The 17,644-nt window shown below is 46.4% G+C and overlaps 1 protein-coding gene across 1 annotated transcript in view; it reads left to right on the top strand.

Annotated features, from left to right (window-relative positions):
- Positions 1 to 17,644, top strand: part of MPC1 (mitochondrial pyruvate carrier 1) — a 73,451-nt gene continuing 55,807 nt past the window's right edge. Inside the window, exon 1 of the mRNA XM_033938484.1 lies at positions 1 to 197. Coding sequence (XP_033794375.1) covers positions 127 to 197 — 71 coding nt within the window. The 5' untranslated portion in view covers positions 1 to 126. The remainder of the gene's footprint in view (positions 198 to 17,644) is intronic.

Raw genomic sequence — 17,644 nt, forward strand, 5'->3', positions numbered from 1 at the left:
CTTTACGTCCTCGTGCGTCCCTGCCTTTTTAACGACCGTCCTTGCGGTGGATTTGGTGGCGGTAGTCTGGTGGTGCCGGTGTTTTGTATATAGTCGTCCGTCCGTATTACGTCCTCGGCCCTCAGCATGGCAGGATCCTTGACCCGTAAGGCTTTGGACTATGTTAAGAGTAAAGACTTCCGCGACTACTTAATGAGGTAAGTACTAGGAGGAGTTGCGTGCCTCCCTCTGCTCTCGTCCCTGCTGCGGGTATGTGAAGGGCTCTGTCGTTTTACTGGGCTCCGGTGTGTGGCAGTTGGTTTGGTCCGATTGGCTGCCGCCCTTCTCTTTCCCAGCCGTTTGCTCCTGCGCTCCGCAGTGGCAGTGATGTTGCTAGGGAGACCGGAGTCCTTGGACTGTCCGCTGCGGAGCGAGTGTTTGACTAGCTCTGGGAGAGGGAGGAGGGCATAGTCGCCTTTGACCTTGATCTTCGTGAGGAGATTTGCCAACGAACGGCATTGCTAAACTTGTTAAGGCGGTTATTGGATAACTTATGGTCTTCCAGCAAGGGGGGGGGGGTGGTGTTGTTGTTTACAATTTCGCAGTGTAACAGGTTTCTTTCTTTTTTTGAGAGGGGTGGGATGGGGATTAGGGATTGATAAGTTTTGGGTTTGTTTTTGTTTTTTTTAGTAAGCATGTGTAAAATGTCTCATACTTTTTTTAAAATAGGGTAAATTTAAGCATGATGACAACATATGCTCTTTTACAGGACTGAATGTGTGTTTAGGGGTGGAGCATGGGTGGAGTTATGATTTACACACGTGTTTTTGCGTATCTTATGTGGGTTTATTTTATTTGCGATTTCGCTGGCATTTTATAAAGACACTTAGGCCCTCCTTTACTAAGCTGCAGTAGAGGTTTCTACGGAGGGGGGGGGGAGTGTTAGATAGTTTAATAGGTGCCTAGTTGCCCTTCACATATAGCCGATCTGTTAAAAAAATCATTCCACATAATGTGCTTTTAAGATATTAACTACCCTTAGTTACTGAATGCCGGTCATCAGCTAGTCTTTTCACCTAGTCTTTTAGAAAGTTTCTTAAGTAGTATCAGTTGCTGATTAAATGAGGTGTTTGTTTTTTTTTTTTTTGTTTGTTTGTTCTTGCTCCTGCAGCTTTCTTCAGGTGAATCAGCAGTGTTTAAGTTGTTACATGTTTGGATTAAATAAGTGGTGCATATTGGCAGCTTGATGGGATTTCCTTCTCAAGATTGCCTCAGGCTCCCATTTACCTAAGTCTCTAGTCCTGTATAATGGCTTCAGACTCGTTAATATACATGTTACATATTAGATAACAACAGATAAAGACTAGTCTGCCCAACAAAATAAAACACATGTGATATGACATATGTATACTTGATTTGTTAAATGGTACAGTCTTCCAGGCAATGGCTTTGCTTCTCAATTACTATTGTTGCAATCTATTGCTAAGCTTGTTTGGTTCCATATGTTTATCCCATTCAGTTTGAATTCCAGCTTGGAATACCCTCCTGTGGGAGGTAGTGGAGATGAAAATGGTATTTACCATCCTCTCCATGGAAAAAGTACTTTTTTAGCAGCAACTTCTATAACAAAATTTGTTCAAAGCCTGAGAACCCTTGTTGACAGATCTTAGTAGTTTGGGCCCTTTCCTCTTGCCCAAACTTCCCATTGCAGTGGAAGCCTATCCAAGGGTAAGGTTGTATAGGGTCTGTTACCATTTACAGTTTTATTATTTGTAATATACCGACAAACTACCAAGGTAAACAGCGGTTTACAATCACAAATAAAATTGTAATCCATACAGAAAAGAGTGCCACTTTATCGAAAGGAGAAAGTGCAAACACCATAGTGAATTTTGTTATGGGAATTACTGCTGCAAGACTGAGACTGGCTAATGTCCAAGGCAAGTAGCAGCAGTAGTGGTGACATTCTACAGCCTAACAAATTTTGGTGCTAGAGGCAGGTCATATGGCTATATCTAGGTCTGTTCTTAAAAATATTTATTGATATTTTATTGTGGTTTAGTATGTTTTTAAAGATAGGCATGTTTGACTGTATTCATTATCTGTTCATACTACATTCTAAATTTACAACAAGGCTGAGCAAACTGGACCACAGAGCAAAAAATGATTTACCGATTTGCCAGTGTTTTGGCCTGCTTGCTCTGGTGAAGGCCACTACTGCCTTGAAGTCAGCTGATATATCAGTACAGTAGGCTATAATTTTATTGTTTTCAGCTTCTGTTGTGTTACTGTTCAGTAAGTAGAGTGGGACAGCAGCAAGCCCAGAAGTCAGCTCTTTAGTGAAAACGAAAGAAAGCTAAATCAGGTATTCACTGGTAGGCAAACAGAAAGAAAGCTGTTGAAGTTGCAGGTTTGTCTTCTAGCAGTGGTGGGCTCAGGATTTGCCAGCTCCCTCTGCATCTAAGATACTGGCAGTTCACCTCATTTATAAATTCTTCCTCTCTGAAGGGAAGGAGTAGTCTGAGTTCAAAGTTCAAATCTCACTACAGCTCTTGTGACCTTGGGCATGTCACTTAACCTTCTGCTGCCTCAGGTACCAGTTTAGATAGTGATCTCACAAGGTACAGATAAAATACCCACTATACCTGAATGTAACTCATGCTGGGCAGCAAATAGAAAGAGAAGGTTGTGTCTGCGCATAGGGCCAGGTCCTCATCCTCCTTTGTGCATGGCATAGCTGCTGTTTTGATGACTCAACTCTGTCCTGAATTTAGGTCCGACTACAGAAGAGGAAGATATGGACAAAAATTTCATTCGTCCTTTAATTGCTACATCCATCAGATCTGGGTTGAGACGGAGACACATGTTGTGATCTTAAGCACCAGGAAATGCTTGCAGCTAATGCTTGAGAGGAAAGAACTCTGTGAAAGAGGAGCCTGTGGGAAGCATGAGTAGGATTGTCATGTGGAATAGGAGTCACTGGTTGGATAGAAGTTAGTGAACTACAAAAATACAATACAAAACACATAAAAGATTCATTAAGCCAACCATCGTCTTACATGATTGCAGTTTCATAATTATTTTTTTTTAATTCAGTTTTTTATACCGTTCTCCCAGGGGAGCTCAGAACGGTTTACATTAATTTATTCAGGTATTCAAGCATTTTTCCTGGTCTGTCCCCTGTGAAAGCATTCACATTGTCTGTTCTTAATTTTTTCCTAAAAAAGCATTTCCATGAATTCTTGCTGAACTTCCTAAAGTTCTTTTTAAAGTATCAAAAAATGACTTATCTGAAACTAGATTAAGTCTAGTAAGTACCTCCCCCCATGCTTTTTACTAAGCCATGGTAGAGGTTTCTACTGTGGCCAGGAGTGCTAAATGCTCTGACGCTCATAGCCTCTACTGTGGCTTAGTAAAAGGGGGAGTAAGTCTTTAAAGGTCTAAGCCAGAAGCCCGACTTTGGCTATTAGTTTCGCGTACCATTTGGACTTCACAGTAGAGAACTATATAATGCATTTCACAAGGACCACTCTCAGAAAATCACTTCCAGTTCATAAATTCAGCCTAAGATGAAAGAAAACAAAAATAGTAAGCATATTAGAAAAAAACAACTTTATTTAAATATATAACACGTTGCACAGTATGTTTTATCCCAGGACAAGCAGGCATGATATTCTCACACATGGGTGACGTCATCTACGGAGCCCCAGCGCGGACAGCTTTTCAAGCAAACTTGCTAGAAGTTTCAAGTTTGCACACTGCACCACGCATGTGCTAGCCTTCTTGCCCACTAGAGGGCGCATCTCCACCTCGTGGTCCTCAGTTCAAATTCATCCGCGGAGCCAGAAGCCCTGTGGATTTTTTTTGTGCTCTTTTGCCTTCTGTCGCCGCGGCTGTGATCGTTTTTTCGACGCGGTCGCTGCGTGATCTGTGTTTTCTTTATTTGTTTTCTTCCTTTTTCCAAAAAAAAAAAAAAAATTTTTACCACCGTTCGTTACCGGGGGCTCCCGGTAGCCGTGGCCGAGGAACCTCGCTTGTTCCCGGCCTTGTTTTGGGCCCATGTCCCGGCCCGTAACGGGATTTAAAAAGTGTGGCAGGTGTGATAGACTTTTATCGATCACTGACCCTCACAGGTGCTGCTTGAGGTGTTTGGGGCCCCTTCACCCGACAGCATCGTGCCCTAAGTGTGCCACCTTTCAGAAACGGGCCCTGACTCGTCGCAAGGCCCGTATGGCGGATCTTTTTGCCGCCGAGACCCCGACGGGGAAGGCCTCGAGTTTGGCCTCGGCTTCGGCCCCGGCCTCGACCTTGGCCTCGACCTCGGCATCGGACCCCTCGGCTACCTCGAAGCCGGTTACCTCGCAGAAGCAAGCCCCGGGTAAGTCTCCGCTTCCTTCCTCAGTTTCATCGACCAGGAAGCCATCCTCGGGCTCTTCGTCGGCGGGACCGTCGACCGCTGCCCAGTCCAAGGGATCTAAAGGGTTAGCCCCGAGGGAATACTCGAGACCGAGGTCGCCCTCTGCGGAGCACCCCCAGGTTTTGCCTCCGGGTCTCACGATCCCCGCATTCCAGGAATTGCTTCGAGCTTTAATTTCCTCGGAGATTTCCGGAGCCATTGAGACCCTACAGCAGGCTTCGTCCTCGACGCCCTCGGTCTCCGCGGCCCCGCAGTTGGCGACCTCGGCCTCGGGCACCGGTCTCTCAGCGGCCGAAGCTCCCTCGGCCTCGACGGATCCGACCTCGGTGAGACAGCCTGAAGTCAGTGTGCGCCCCCGAGACAAGCAGCGCTGGGTACGCCGGATCTCCTCGTCCTCGTCCCCGAGGTCTTCCCGGGGTTCGTCCCCGTCGGGCAAACCTCGAGCGAAGCACCGCCTAAAAAAGGCCAAGCGGTCTCGGGCCTCGCCCCGGAGGAGCCGTCGCTCGACGCCGCCCGAGGGCGGGGTTTTGCGTGTCGAGGAACTCCGCCTCGACAACCCCGATCTCTTCAGGTCCCCGATCCGGGAGAGTTCCCGGGCCTCCTCGCCGGGGCGGAAAGGACGAGCCTCCATACCCCGTACTCCGGGGGGTTCCCCCAGGGGGTCCCTTCGACGGGCTGTGTCCCCAACCCCTTCGAGGTCACGGGACCGTGCCTCGTGGGGTTCGGGATCCGGTGTGGGAATCGAGTATTCTCGCCAGGCCTCTCCTTTTGGCTCCGTCGAGAAGTCTCGGTCACCCTCTCCGCCTACCCGGACATCTTCTTTTTCTAAATTTGTCCATGACATGGCGAAGGCTCTGGGGGTGGACCTGTTGGCGGGGTCCCACTATACAAAAGAATTTTTGGAGGAGCAGGATTCTCCAGCCCCTCAACGGGAATCCCCCCGTCTGCCGCTTAACAAGGTCCTCCTTCAGACCTTACTGCGGAACCTTGAGACCCCTCTTACAGTTGCGGTAGTGCCCACCAAGATGGAATCCAAATACCGGACACTCCCCCCCAAGGGGTTTGACAAGGGACAACTCTCCCATCAGTCGCTCCTGGTGGAGTCGGCTCTCAAGCGTTCGCAGCCTTCTAGGGTCTCTGCAGCGGTCCCCCCTGGGAGAGAGGGGCGGACCCTCGATAAATTTGGCCGTCGTCTATATGCCAACTCTCAGATGGCCACGAGGGTCCTCAACTATGCATTCGCCTACTCGTCCTATCTCAGATCAATGGTGAAGGATCTGCCGGACTTTCAGGGGGTGATCCCGGATTCACACAGGGATAAGTTTGCAACTTTTGCGTCGAACCTATCCCAACTCCGGTTCTACTTATTTCATGCGGTATATGACGCATTTGAGCTTGCCTCGAGGGTTTTGGCTTGTGCGGTAGCCATGCGCCGGTTGGCGTGGCTGAGGACCCTCGAGATGGACCCCAACCTGCAGGAGCGATTGGCCAATCTCCCCTGCGTCGGGTCGGAGTTATTTGACGACTCCTTAGAGGCGGCTACCAAGCGGCTTTCCGACCAGGAGCGCTCCTTGGCGTCTCTGGTTCGCCCGAAGCCTAAGCCGGCGCCTCAGAGGCCCTTTAGACAGCCTCCTAGGCGGTACCCACAAAAATCAACACCGGCCTTTTCGAGACCTCCACCCCGACGCCCAACCCAACAGGGAAGGGGGGGGGCCTCCAAGCCCGCTGCGCAAGGAGCATCTAAGCCGCCGCCGTCCTTTTGACGGGATAAGCGGCTGGGGGCTGGCCCCCGCCGCGAGGTCGCCCAACCCCCTCCCCATCGGGGGTCGGCTCACGGCTTTTGCCAGGGCTTGGTCTGGGATTACGTCAGACGCATGGGTGCTCCGGACCGTCTCAGAGGGCTATTCGTTAAACTTCTCCAGGCAGCCTACAGCCATGCCTCCCCGGGCGTGCCCGTCCAATCGGAGCCAGTTGGCCCTTCTCTTAGAGGAAGCCAGGGCCTTGTTGAGCCTCCGGGCGGTAGAATTGGTGCCCTTCGATCAGCAGGGCCGGGGATTTTATTCCCGTTACTTTTTGGTCCCAAAGAAGACCGGGGACTTGCGCCCCATTTTGGATCTCCGGAAGCTCAACAAGTTCCTGGTCAGGGAGAAGTTCCGTATGTTATCGCTTCCGATTCTGTATCCTCTATTGGACGAGGGGGACTGGATGTGCTCCCTGGATTTGAAGGAAGCGTACACCCATGTTCCGGTGCATCCCGACTTCCGAAAGTTTTTAAGATTTCAGGTCGGGGGACTGCACCTGCAGTACTGTGTACTACCCTTCGGTCTGGCCTCGTCCCCTCGGGTGTTCACGAAATGTATGGTGGTGGTCGCGGCTGCTCTGCGCTCCCGGGGGTTGCAGGTCTTTCCTTATCTGGACGATTGGCTGATCAAAGCCCCAACAAGGGAGGGAGTTATTTCAGCGACCCAACAGACTATCACGCTTCTTCAGAGTCTAGGGTTCGAGGTGAACTTTCCCAAATCTCACTTGCGCCCGACTCAATCCCTCCAGTTTATAGGAGCCGTGCTGGACACTGTTCTCCTCCGTGCCTTCCTCCCGGCTCCACGGCTGGAAGCGCTGCTCCGCTTGGGCAGACAGGTTTCGCAACTGCAGGTAGTATCGGCTCAACGTATGATGGTTCTTTTGGGGCACATGGCTTCGACGGTCCAAGTGACCCCATTTGCCCGGTTACATCTGAGGATACCTCAGTGGACCTTGGCCTCGCAATGGCGTCAGGACCGGGACCCAGTATCTCATCGCTTGACTGTGACTCCATATTTCAGACGCTCGCTCCGTTGGTGGACCAACTCTACCAATCTATCCGGGGGTTTACTCTTTCGCGTTCCTCCACATCGCAAGATCCTGACGACAGACTCTTCGGAGTATGCGTGGGGGGCTCACCTAGACGGTCTGCGGACGCAGGGCCGATGGTCGGCTGCGGATCGTCGGTGTCACATCAACGTGTTGGAGCTCCGAGCCATTTATCTGGCGGCTCGGGCCTTCGTGCACCTCCTGCACGATCAAGTGGTTCTCGTTCAGACAGACAACCAGGTGGCCATGTATTACGTCAACAAGCAAGGGAGGACGGGCTCTTGGCCTCTGTGCAAGGAAGCCCGGCGCCTTTGGACATGGGCCGTCTCTCAGAACATCTTCTTGCGGGCGGTTTACATTCAGGGGGAGCTGAATTGTCTGGCAGACAAACTCAGTCGTCTTCTCCAGCCGCACGAGTGGTCCTTGAATTCCCGGGTTCTACGCGAAATCTTCGACCGCTGGGGGACTCCTCAGGTAGATCTGTTTGCCTCACCCGAGACTCACAAACTACCTCTCTACTGTTCTCGGATGTACTCCCGGGACCGTCTCGAGGCCGATGCATTTCTTCTCGATTGGGAGGGGAGGTTCCTTTATGCGTTCCCTCCTTTCCCTCTGATTTTGAGAACGCTGGTTCATCTAAAATCAACCAAGGCTACTATGATTCTCATTGCGCCTCGTTGGCCAAGACAGCACTGGTTCTCCCTGCTTCTTCAACTCAGTGTCAGGGAGCCTCTGCTTCTGCCTGTCTTTCCCTCTCTGCTGTCTCAGAGTCAGGGTTCGCTGTTGCATCCCAATCTTCAGTCTTTACATCTGACGGCTTGGTTCCTTTCCCCTTGACTTCGGTTCCTGTGTCTCAATCAGTACGGGAAATTTTGGAGGCCTCTCGGAAATTCTCGACTAGGCTTTGTTATTCTCAGAAGTGGACCAGATTTTCATCCTGGTGCTCCTCGAACCACCTGGACCCGAGTTCGGTACCTGTGTCTTCGGTGCTGGAATATCTGTTGCATCTGTCGAATTCTGGTTTGAAGACGACTTCCATTCGGGTGCATCTTAGTGCCATTGCGGCATTCCATCAACATCTCGAGGTCGTTCCCTCTCTCTGCATCCTTTGGTTTCTCGCTTCATGAGGGGTCTTGTGAATGTTCATCCTCCTCTCAAGCCTCCTCCTGTGGTGTGGGACCTTAATGTGGTCTTGGCTCAACTGATGAAACCTCCCTTTGAGCCTATCGACAAATCTCTTCTTAAGTTTCTTACTTGGAAAGTAGTCTTTTTGATTGCGCTCACGTCCGCTCGTCGGATTAGCGAGCTACAGGCTTTGGTTGCGGATCCTCCTTTCACTGTGTTTCATCATGACAAGGTGGTTCTTCGCACCCATCCCAAATTTTTGCCTAAGGTTGTGTCTGATTTCCACCTCAATCAGTCCATTGTTCTTCCGGTATTTTTTCCGAAGCCCCATTCTCATCCTGGTGAGGCGGCGCTTCACACGCTTGACTGTAAGAGGGTGTTGGCTTTTTATCTCCAACGTACTAAGTCTCATCGGAAGGTTCCTCAATTGTTTTTGTCCTTTGATCCTAATCGGGTAGGACATCCGGTTTCCAAGCGTACTCTGTCCAATTGGTTAGCTGCTTGTATCTCTTTTTGCTACGCTCAGGCTGGTCTCCCGCTCTCGGGTCGAGTCACGGGGCATAAGGTCAGGGCGATGGCAGCTTCGGTTGCGTTCCTCCGTTCTACTCCTATGGAGGACATATGTAAAGCTGCCACCTGGTCTTCGGTTCATATGTTCACCTCCCATTACTGTCTGGACACTTTGTCCAGAAGCGACGGCCGGTTTGGCCAGTCGGTGTTACGTAACCTGTTTTCCTAAATTGCCATCCTCCCACCTACCCTCTTTTTGGTTGGCTTGGAGGTCACCCATGTGTGAGAATATCATGCCTGCTTGTCCTGGGATAAAGCACAGTTACTTACCGTAACAGGTGTTATCCAGGGACAGCAGGCATATATTCTCACAACCCGCCCACCTCCCCGGGGATGGCTTCTTTGCTTGATATGGAACTGAGAACCACGAGGTGGAGATGCGCCCTCTAGTGGGCAAGAAGGCTAGCACATGCGTGGTGCAGTGTGCAAACTTGAAACTTCTAGCAAGTTTGCTTGAAAAGCTGTCCGCGCTGGGGCTCCGTAGATGACGTCACCCATGTGTGAGAATATATGCCTGCTGTCCCTGGATAACACCTGTTACGGTAAGTAACTGTGCTGTAGAGTCCTATGCAAAAATCATGGCTTCAGGCTCAAAGCCACACGTTTTCATCCAAGTAGAGGAATTTTTTAAAAAAAGTTACTTACCCTCTCTTTTACTATGGTGTGCTAACCAATTAGCGTTCGCTAATTGAATTAGCGCACACTAAACGCTAATGCGTCCATAGACTAACATGCATGTGTTAGTGTTTAGCACGTGCTAAATCGATTAGCGTGCGCTAATTGGTTAGCACACCTTAGTAAAAGAGGGTCTTAGTTTCAGAATCTAAATCTTGTAGGATAAATGTATGAAAATCAGAAAATACCGTACACTCTATTTCTTGCTTAAGCAAACCATTGGATAAATCCCCACATCAAGATATATAGCTTCGTTCATTGAATAAATTAAAATTCTGAAATTATTATGAATAACTCATGGAAAAAATATTTTTGAAAACCCTTTAAAAAAAAAAAATTGAAGATAATAATTGTTTTATTGATAGAGATGCATGATTTCAGTTTCAGGATTCTTGTAAGATGATGTTTTAGAGAAACCAGAAAGGAGCACATACTGTATACTATGGCCTGCCGAATCCTTGCAGATTGGTCGTTGCCTGGTTTGAGTCTTTTCTGAGGGGGAGACAACAAGAGGTGCTTATGGGTGAAAAAGTGTCTAGCCATAAGGAGGTTAAAATAGGGGTGCCGCAGGGATCTGCTTTTTCTGCGGCCTTATTCAATCTGTATCTTGTTTGCTGTGTAAACTGGTTTTGGACCTGTAATCATACCAACTGTACGCTGATGACAACCAATTCCTTTTCCCCATTGAAGGGGATTTTGATGGGGCTTCATCACGCTTACAGTTGGTAGTGGTAGCAATTAAACACTGGATGGACTATAACAGGCTGAAGTTAAGTATTCAGAAGACTCAGGTGTTGTATGTCACAGGATCCCTGAGTGCTAATGTTCCGGAGACAGTTGAGTTGTTGGGGGAGAGAGTATTGGTAAGGCACGAGGTGAAGTATCTTGGTGTGCTTTTGGATTCAGAACTCACTTACGAGAGGGCAGGTGCTTGCTGTAGTTCGAAAGGTGTATTTTCAGCTTCGGTTAGTTAATGGATTGAGACCTTATTTAACGGCCACATTGTTTAGGACGGTGTTACAGTCGATGGTTTTGTCCATTTTTGACTATTGCAGGCTAGTGTTCCTGGGAGTACCAGAATCAGTTTTTGGGGCACTTCAGGTGGCCTAAAATTCAGTGGTGCGCTCTCTGTTTAAATTGGACAGATGTGAACATGTAACAGAATATTTTATAAGGTTGTATTGGTTGAAAGTACAGGATAAGATACGGTACAAACTACTGGTGAATGTCTTTATGTGCTTACAGAAGTTGGCCCCTAAACACCTGATCCAGAGCATCTTGTCGTGTGAGCCTTCTCGACTGCTCTGTCTGTGCCATCTTTCCTCTTCCAGAAACAGTGTCTTCACTGCATTGGCCCCTGGGATGTAACAACTTTCCAGGATACATTCGCCACCAGCAAAATGTACAGAACTTTAGGAAACTGCTGAAACTACATCTGTTCTGTAAAATGAAATACAGTACTCCCCTGATATTCTCAGGGGTTCCGTTTTAGGAACCACCGTGAATATGGTTTTTAGCGGGGGAGACAAGAGAGGGCAGTCAGAGCGCCGGCAAGTGAAGGAAATCACTCGCGGTATGCTCCGTGCGCCTCTTCCTGCACTAAAGTCAGGCCTCAACAATCAGGAGCTGTAAGTATGTAATTTGTTACAGTGTGTCCTTGAAGTGTTTTGTGCGACAAATGTAGAAGTTTTATTTTGTATGTTAATATGAGGGGTACAGATAGAAGTAGAGGTAGGTTATAGAAATGGTCAGGAACCACTTCACAGGTCATGGACCTGATGGGCCACCGCAGGAGCGGACCGCTGGGCGCGATGGACCTCTGGTCTGACCCAGTGGAGGCAACTTCTTATGTTCTTTTGTAACTCTCCCTGGATAAGGGCGGGTGAGAAATAAACAAACAAATTGGAGTTCTAAGCAGATTACCAGCAGCATATTACTACATACTGTAGAATTATACATAGAATCATACATGTTACATAGTTATACATTACATTGATGTCTTCTATCCCGCCAATACCTTTCAGTTCTAGGCGGTTTACAACATATACTGTATACATATATATGGCATATAAAACAGTAAGTAACCATTAATGTTGTAATACAGTTAACTGGTAAAAAAAAGGTAAAAAAAAAATCTCCCCTCCCCCAGTACCACATTTACTGCTACCCCACTCCAAACTCAGGCAGCCTTGTGCGCCACTCTGTTGCAAGAGTAGAGGAATCAGAGGCAACCATATCCAGCGAGGGAGGGCACCAGAATTTAAAAAAAGTATTTGCTTCATAAGGTTGTGGTATTTGCTTCATAAGATGCACCCTTATTTCCACCCACTTTTTTGGGGGAAAATGTACGTCTTATGGAGCAAAAAATACGGTATTTGAGTTTGACACCCGTGCCTTAAGCCAGGGACTTCTTGAAAAAAACATGTTTTCCGATGTTTGCGGAACAGTACATATACAATGGTTGCATGAATTTCGATGGGAAGCAAGTTCATATTTTTTTGCTAAGAGGCGTATTGTATTTTATGTCTTTCAGAGTTGGAAACAGTCAGAGTTGTGATGATTAGCCGATGTACCTAATACGTAGTTCGGTAAATCTAGGAAAGCTATTATATAAACACCATAGTGTTTTGAATATAGCTATTATATAAACACCATATAGTGTTTTGAATGCTACAAAGCATAGTTTGGAATTCCATTTACTTGTCAATTGGTAGGTAGTGTAGTTCTATGAACAGTGGTGTGACATGGTCAAATCTTGATTTGTAATGATACAAAACATTGGCAAAAATCAACTGGAGTTTTTTCATTAGATTCACAGAAATTCCTGAAAGTAGTGCATTGCAGTAGTTCAGTATTGTTGACTGTACTAGTATCTTAAAATGTTGTTGGAAGGAGGATCTGGCCCTCCTTAACTTTTGTAGAGTAAGAAAGGATTTCCAGACTAAATTGTTAACATGTTATGTTGCTTTTTCTGTCCCTCATTCTCTATTCCCCCCACCAAGGCTGCATCAGTGGGTACTGTCTGCTTCAGGAGGAGAGCCAGTGGTGCACACCCCCAGTCCATGCTGCTGGCAATAGCCACAAATTATAGCTTAGAAAAAGTTTGTCCACCTCCTACAGAAATCCCTATAAAGTAGTGCTTTAAGGCTGTGACATAGTAACATAGTAGATGACGGTAGATAAAGACCCGAATGGTCCATCCAGTCTGCCCAACCTGATTCAATTTAAATTTTTTTTTTTTTTTTTTCTTCTTAGCTATTTCTGGGTGAGAATCCAAAGCTTTACCCGGTACTGTGCTTGGGTTCCAACTGCCGAAATCTCTGTTAAGACTTACTCCAGCCCATCTACACCCTCCCAGCCATTGAAGCCCTCCCCTGCCCATCCTCCTCCAAACGGCCATACATAGACGCAGACCATACAAGTCTGCCCAGTAACTGGCCTAGTTCAATCTTTAATATTATTTTCTGATTCTAAATCTTCTGTGTTCATCCCACGCTTCTTTGAACTCAGTCACAGTTTTACTCTCCACCACCTCTCTCGGGAGCGCATTCTATGCATCCACCACCCTCTCCGTAAAGTAGAATTTCCTAACATTGCCCCTGAATCTACCACCCCTCAACCTCAAATTATGTCCTCTGGTTTTACCATTTTCCTTTCTCTGGAAAAGATTTTGTTCTACGTTAATACCCTTTAAGTATTTGAACGTCTGAATCATATCTCCCCTGTCTCTCCTTTCCTCTAGGGTATACATATTCAGGGCTTCCAGTCTCTCCTCATACGTCTTCTGGCGCAAGCCTCCTATCATTTTTGTCGCCCTCCTCTGGACCGCCTCAAGTCTTCTTACGTCTTTCGCCAGATACGGTCTCCAAAACTGAACACAATACTCCAAGTGGGGCCTCACCAATGACCTGTACAGGGGCATCAACACCTTCTTCCTTCTACTGACTACGCCTCTCTTTATACAGCCCAGAATTTTTCTGGCAGCAGCCACTGCCTTGTCACACTGTTTTTTCGCCTTTAGATCTTCGGACACTATCACCCCAAGGTCCCTCTCCCCGTCCGTGCATATCAGCTTCTCTCCTCCCAGCATATACGGTTCCTTCCTATTATTAATCCCCAAATGCATTACTCTGCATTTCTTTGCATTGAATTTTAGTTGCCAGGCATTGACAATTCCTCTAACTTTTGCAGATCCTTTTTCATATTTTCCACTCCCTTTTCGGTGTCTACTCTGTTACAAATCTTGGTATCATCTGCAAAAAGGCACACTTTTCCTTCTAACCCTTCAGCAATGTCACTTACATACATATTGAACAGGATTGGCCCCAGCACCGAACCCTGAGGGACTCCACTAGTCACCTTTCCTTCCTTCGAGCGACTTCCATTAACCACCACCCTCTGGCGTCTGTCCGACAGCCAGTTTCTGACCCAGTTCACCACTTTGGGTCCTAACTTCAGCCCTTCAAGTTTGTTCAACAGCCTCCTATGAGGAACTATATCAAAGGCTTTGCTGAAATCCAAGTAAATTACATCTAGCATATGTCCTCGATCCAGCTCTCTGGTCACCCAATCAAAAAATTCAATCAGATTCGTTTGGCACGATTTACCTTTTGTAAAGCCATGTAACCCATTAGATTCAAGGAAATACACTATCCTTTCTTTCAGCAACACTTCCATTATTTTTCCAACAACTGAAGTGAGGCTCACCGGCCTGTAGTTTCCTGCTTCATCCCTGTGACCACTTTTATGAATAGGGACCACATCCGCTCTCCTCCAATCCCCAGGAATCACTCCCGTCTCCAGAGATTTGTTGAACAAATCTTTAATAGGACTCGCCAGAACCTCTCTGAGCTCCCTTAGTATCCTGGGATGGATCCCGTCTGGTCCCATCGCTTTGTCCACCTTCAGTTTTTCAAGTTGCTCATAAACACCCTCCTCCGTGAACGGCGCAGAATCTACTCCATTTTCTCGTGTAACTTTGCCAGACAATCTCGGTCCTTCTCCAGGATTTTCTTCTGTGAACACAGAACAGAAGTATTTGTTTAGCACATTTGCTTTCTCCTCATCACTCTCCACATATTTGTTCCCAGCATCTTTTAGCCTAGCAATTCCATTTTTTATCTTCCTCCTTTCACTAATATATCTGAAAAAATTTTTATCTCCCTTTTTTACATTTTTAGCCATTTGTTCTTCCGCCTGTGCCTTCGCCAAACGTATCTCTCTCTTGGCTTCTTTCAGTTTCACCCTGTAGTCCTTTCTGCTCTCCTCTTCTTGGGTTTTTTTATATTTCATGAACGCCAACTCTTACGCCTTTATTTTCTCAGCCACTAGGTTGGAGAACCATATCGGCTTCCTTTTTCTCTTGTTTTTATTGATTTTCTTCACATAAAGGTCTGTAGCCATTTTTATCGCTCTTTTCAGCTTAGACCACTGTCTTTCCACTTCTCTTATGTCCTCCCATCCTAACAGCTCTTTCTTCAGGTACTTTCCCATTGCATTAAAGTCCGTACGTTTGAAATCTAGGACTTTAAGTATCGTGCGGCCGCTCTCCACTTTAGCCGTTATATCAAACCAAACCGTTTGATGATCGCTACTACCCAGGTGAGCACCCACTCGAACATTAGAGATACTCTCTCCATTTGTGAGGACCAGATCCAATATCGCTTTTTCCCTTGTGGGTTCCGTCACCATTTGTCTGAGCAGAGCCTCTTGAAAGGCATCCACAATCTCCCTACTTCTTTCCGATTCCGCAGACGGAATATTCCAGTCCGCATCCGGCAGGTTGAAATCTCCCAACAGCAGAACCTCCTCTTTCCTTCCAAACTTTTGGATATCCACAATCAGATCCTTATCAATTTGCTGCGATTGAGTCGGAGGTCTGTAGACTACACCCACATAGATAGAAGTTCCATCTTCTCTTTTCAGAGCAATCCATATCGCTTCTTCCTCTCCCCAGGTCCCTTGCATTTCAGTCGCTTGGATATTGATCTTTACATAGAGAGCTACTCCTCCACCTTTATGACCATCTCTGCATCCCATCCATGAGATTCACTGAACCATGTCTCTGTGATAGCAACAATATCTAGATCTGCCTCTAATAACAGGGCTTGCAGATCATGAACTTTGTTGCTTAGACTGCGAGCATTTGTGGTCATCGCTTTCCAGCTATTTTTCAGCGATAATCTCCTTTTTCGTATGGATTTTTGTGTCGTTTCACTTTCCGTTGCAATACTAAGAAATGAGTTGCTGATATTGCTTATGTTGCAGCCCTTACTACTATCACATCTTTTCTTTTGCCGGGGGTGGTCTCTATAATTGTCCTTCGTACATACACCACCCCCACCTTCTAGTTTAAATGCCTAGAAAAATATTGTCTAAATTTCTCTGCAAGGTTTCTTTTTCCTGCTGTAGTAATATGTAGCCCATTAGTGCAATATAGCTTCTTGTCCTTCCATGTATTTCCCCATCCTCCTATGTACCTGAAGCCTTCTTGATGACACCAGGCTCTGAGCCATCTATTAAAGTCCTCTGTGTTTTTCACTCTTTGCTCTCCTTTTCCATATGCAGGCAGTATTTCAGAAAAAGCTAAAGTCTTTACAAAAGGTTTCACGCCCTCACCAAGCTCCCGAAAAGCTTTCTGTGCTGCAAGTGTGGAGTTGTTGACCAGGTCATTTGTTCCCAGATGGATAACAACATCAGTGTTAAAATCCTTAGTTTCTTCCTTAATTATAGTCAGTATTTGCCTGGAACTCCTGGTAGCTGAGGATCCTGGAAGACATTTCACTATTTTGGTCTCCTCGCCCTGTGTTCCAAGGTTAATGCCTCTGATGATGGAATCCCCCAACAGTAATAGTTTTCTGTTTTTGGCTTTTTTATTTGTACTTAGGGTGCTCTTGTTCTCTTGAGTTTCCTTCATTGGTTCAAGTCCCACCTCCCTTCTGTTTTCCTGAGTATCGCAGTGCAGTAGTGGAGCGAAGGAATTCTGTAGAGGTAATATTAGTGAAGGTGGATGTTTCTGTGTTATATGTCGCAGTCTTCCTGAGCCTACTGTGACCCATTTATTCCTGGGCTGTTTTATTCTTTGAGGTAGAGGTGGTAAGTTGGTATGATTTTGTGGAGTGATGGAAGCTGCTTTAATTGTATTCAATTCCTGTTTAAGTTTGCAGAGCTCCTCCTTAATACTGGCAAGTTGAAGACAGATGGGGCAAGCCTTAAGCCTCCAAATAGTATGTCTTGGAATTAAAGCACCACAGTGATTGCATAGAATAAAGGTCATCTTGATTGGTTGTGAAGTGACTTGATTTGAGTAGTCCTGATTATATGGGTCTCTATATATGAATAGTGGTCCCTGGGGTTGGTGGGACTATAAGTAAGACTACAAGTAAGGCAGAAATATAGGCTCTATACCACCTAAAACACAGTATTTTAAACAAAAATGCAGGTTCTATCAGTGCTACCCTAAAACACAGGATTTATAACAGGATTTTCCCTACTTTAGTCACCCTGAGCCACAGGCACCAGAAATATAGGCTCTATACCACCTAAAACACAGTATTTTAAACAAAAATGCAGGTTCTATCAGTGCTACCCTAAAACACAGGATTTATAACAGGATTTTCCCTACTTTAGTCACCCTGAGCCATAGGCACCAGAAATATAGGCTCTATACCACCTAAAACACAGTATTTTAAACAAAAATGCAGGTTCTATCAGTGCTACCCTAAAACACAGGATTTATAACAGGATTTTCCCTACTTTAGTCACCCTGTGCCACAGGCACCAGAAATATAGGCTTTATACCACCTAAAACACAGTATTTTAAACAAAAATGCAGGAAGAGGAAATAAGATTTAAGAGGAAAGAGAAGGATTTTTTTGTGATTTTTTATTTTTTTTTTAGTAAGAAACAGGGAGGAGAAGAGAAATTAAGCAGATATAATGCTGAAAACCAGTCAAAAGAGCAGAATATGAAATGCTGAGTAACTTAGCTTTTAGATGTTTACAGGGCAGCCTTGTTCACAGCAATGTC

The sequence above is a fragment of the Geotrypetes seraphini genome, chromosome 3 (assembly GCF_902459505.1).
Source record: "Geotrypetes seraphini chromosome 3, aGeoSer1.1, whole genome shotgun sequence".
Taxonomy (NCBI): Eukaryota; Metazoa; Chordata; class Amphibia; order Gymnophiona; family Dermophiidae; genus Geotrypetes; species Geotrypetes seraphini.